Source organism: Artemia franciscana, chromosome 20 (assembly GCF_032884065.1).
Source record: "Artemia franciscana chromosome 20, ASM3288406v1, whole genome shotgun sequence".
NCBI lineage: Eukaryota > Metazoa > Arthropoda > Branchiopoda > Anostraca > Artemiidae > Artemia > Artemia franciscana.
The window spans coordinates 34,931,835-34,934,381 of NC_088882.1; the positions used below are offsets into that span (position 1 = coordinate 34,931,835).

The window sequence follows — 2,547 nt, forward strand, 5'->3', positions numbered from 1 at the left end:
ATAACTTAAAAAAAACTATTATGACTTTTTTTTACTATCTCTGACACTTGTAAGTGATCATAACTTCAATAGCTAAAAATTTATATTCGTTGAACTATTATCTAGTTTTCAAGTAGGCACGTACGCAGAAATATTTTTCGGGGGGGGGGCAAAATCTTCGAAACAGAAGATTGTAGTGGCTGAGGGGAAGAAGACTGAAGCCTTAGAAGTACGTTTTAGGCTCAGGTTATGTTCATAGCGATTTAGAACCAGTGGTTAATCTATTATATCCTACTGAAAGGGAAATTTTAGGGTTAACAGTGCAATTTGAGTGCTATGGGGCGTAGTTCTTCTATTTCAAAAACGCAGATTTTAATGAAAAATGATAGTTTCTAAAATTGATCCATTAAAAGCTATACTTTATCCTGAAAAGGGTGGATAAACGCCCTAATATCAAGGATAATTCTATTTTGCTGTGGAAAGCAAACTCTCTTTACAAAAAAAATAACAGCACAATTGCTAATTACTTCATGAGGTTAAAAAGTTAAACAGAAAATGGGTTAATAATTGGGCAATGACTTGACCGGATAGTTAAATGCTGCAAATCCCCTAAAAAGGCTTCACACATGTATCTAGATTCTTAATAGATGTCCTACTTTTGCCAAATTGGAAAATTTAAACATTTCACAAAATTTCAGGGGGGGGGTGTAAAAATTTCGTTTGTAAAGGGCTTGAGCTGTTTGTTTTTTTTCTAGATTGTTTTTGTGATCTTCAAGGTTCACACAATTTCAAGAAAAAACAGTTTTAGGTATGTTTTCTCAAATGATCTGTCTTTTCTAATCAGTAAAGTGGGAAGTTTGATAATGATTCTAAAGTTATCAATTTTTCAATTCATTTTCAACGTGTGAGTTTTTGGGATACCTTAGAACCTTAGTTCTATAGTTTTTTCTCTTAAATTGTTCCTATATAAAACCAAATCCTACCGTTTCCTTAATGGCAAAATCCATCTTACTTTTCAACACGTCAAAGCTGTTGTAATTGGGCAAATTCAATATATGGAAGCAAGTATGTGCTGAAGGGAGTGTGTCAGGTATTTCAACTTTGTTTATCTGCAAAGTAGGGTAACAAGACCCAAACTTTGAGGTTCCAAATATAAACTGCAACAGTTTCTCAAGGTCCTCAGTTTTTAGCTGTGACATATATATCCAAAACCATTTAATTTGCTTGGATTTTTTGTTATAACCTTCATAAACTGCTTTTGCTCTCAGTTTACTTATTTCAAAAATATACATCCCAGAAATAAGCTCTTCTAATGCTTCAACAGAAAGACCGTTCAGCCAAGAAATTGGAAACACATCTTCAAAACCTTTTTTTATCTTTTTCATTTGTTTTCTATAGCGGTCATAAAGGCACCACTGGCCAATTTCCAACACCAGACCTTTCTTGGTCTTAATTGACTTGATAGTATTTGAATTTTGTTTTTGAAGCGCATGAAGCTCCTCAAGATCTTCCATTTCCATTGACATCAGTGACTTAATGAAATCCAGATCCATTTTCTTAAGCTCATTGAGACTAACTTCCTCTTCATCTTCTTGGAGCAATTCATCCTTATGGGTTACAGAAGCATCCTCTTGGAGCAATTCATCCTCTCGGAGCCATTGTTCAAGGAGCAATTTGTAAAAAGCAACAGAGAATCGAGGGTAAACAAACTTAGAATTGAAAATTGCAAGAGCTAAAAGTCGTCCAGCACAGATGTAATGACTTTGGACGTTTTGATCTAGATCTGAGTTTGGATTTGTTGGATCTGGATCTGTTGTTGGATCTATTTCAATTAATCCTGGGCGGGCGGCATTAGTGTACCGGAAACACAATGTAGATGGGTCAAACAGTTTTTTAGAAAATTCCAAGAACCATTCACTCAAAGGGCCCCCTTCGTCAATAGCGTGCTCTCCTTGATATTGAATGTACAATCTTTTATTTAAAGTTTTTGAGTTCTCTGATTGGTCAAACGTCAAAAGTTCTTGCTTTGATTGGAGATAAAGAATATTTCTTGACACTTTTATTTTAAACAGGCCAATAGTATGAGCTTCGGAACACTTGTTCCTCAAGTTCTGTATTCTGTACAAGTTCTGTATTAATACGTAAGAGCTCCTAAAACGAAAAACTTGTTCCACAATTACATCATTTATATTACTTTGTGGCATATTTATTACTAATATTATTTGAACAATATATTTCTAAAATTAAAATACCAACGCATCGAGTAGTTGGAACCTGACAAACAAACAAAACTAATTTTTAAATTTTCAGCTATTTTTCAGGTTTGAATTAAAAAATTAAAATTTTTGCTCCGACACCATAAATGTTTTTGCAGTTTGCAGTTAAGAAAATAAATTTATTTAAAATTTTCAGAAAATATTCTGGTTTTATTTGACAAATCCGATGTTTTAATAAAACAATTGCTGAATTTTACAGAACTATGTCTACATGCTTTTTATAATAGTAAAAATCTATTTTTATTTTTGCATTAGGAAGATGTTAATAACGTTTTCTATTACAGAGCTGTCG

At 33.1% G+C, this 2,547-nt stretch overlaps 1 protein-coding gene across 1 annotated transcript; it reads right to left on the reverse strand.

Annotated features, from left to right (window-relative positions):
- Positions 1-941: 941 nt before the first annotated feature.
- On the reverse strand, positions 942-2,183 carry LOC136040058 (E3 ubiquitin-protein ligase wwp-1-like). The gene has a single exon (XM_065724123.1). The coding sequence runs from the start codon at positions 2,181-2,183 to the stop codon at positions 942-944; it is 1,242 nt and encodes a 413-aa protein (XP_065580195.1).
- Positions 2,184-2,547: the final 364 nt, after the last annotated feature.

Coding starts and splice junctions, on each gene's coding strand:
- LOC136040058 (XM_065724123.1), bottom strand. CDS start 2,183: ATGCCACAAAGTAATATAAATGATGTAATTGTGGAACAAGTTTTTCGT.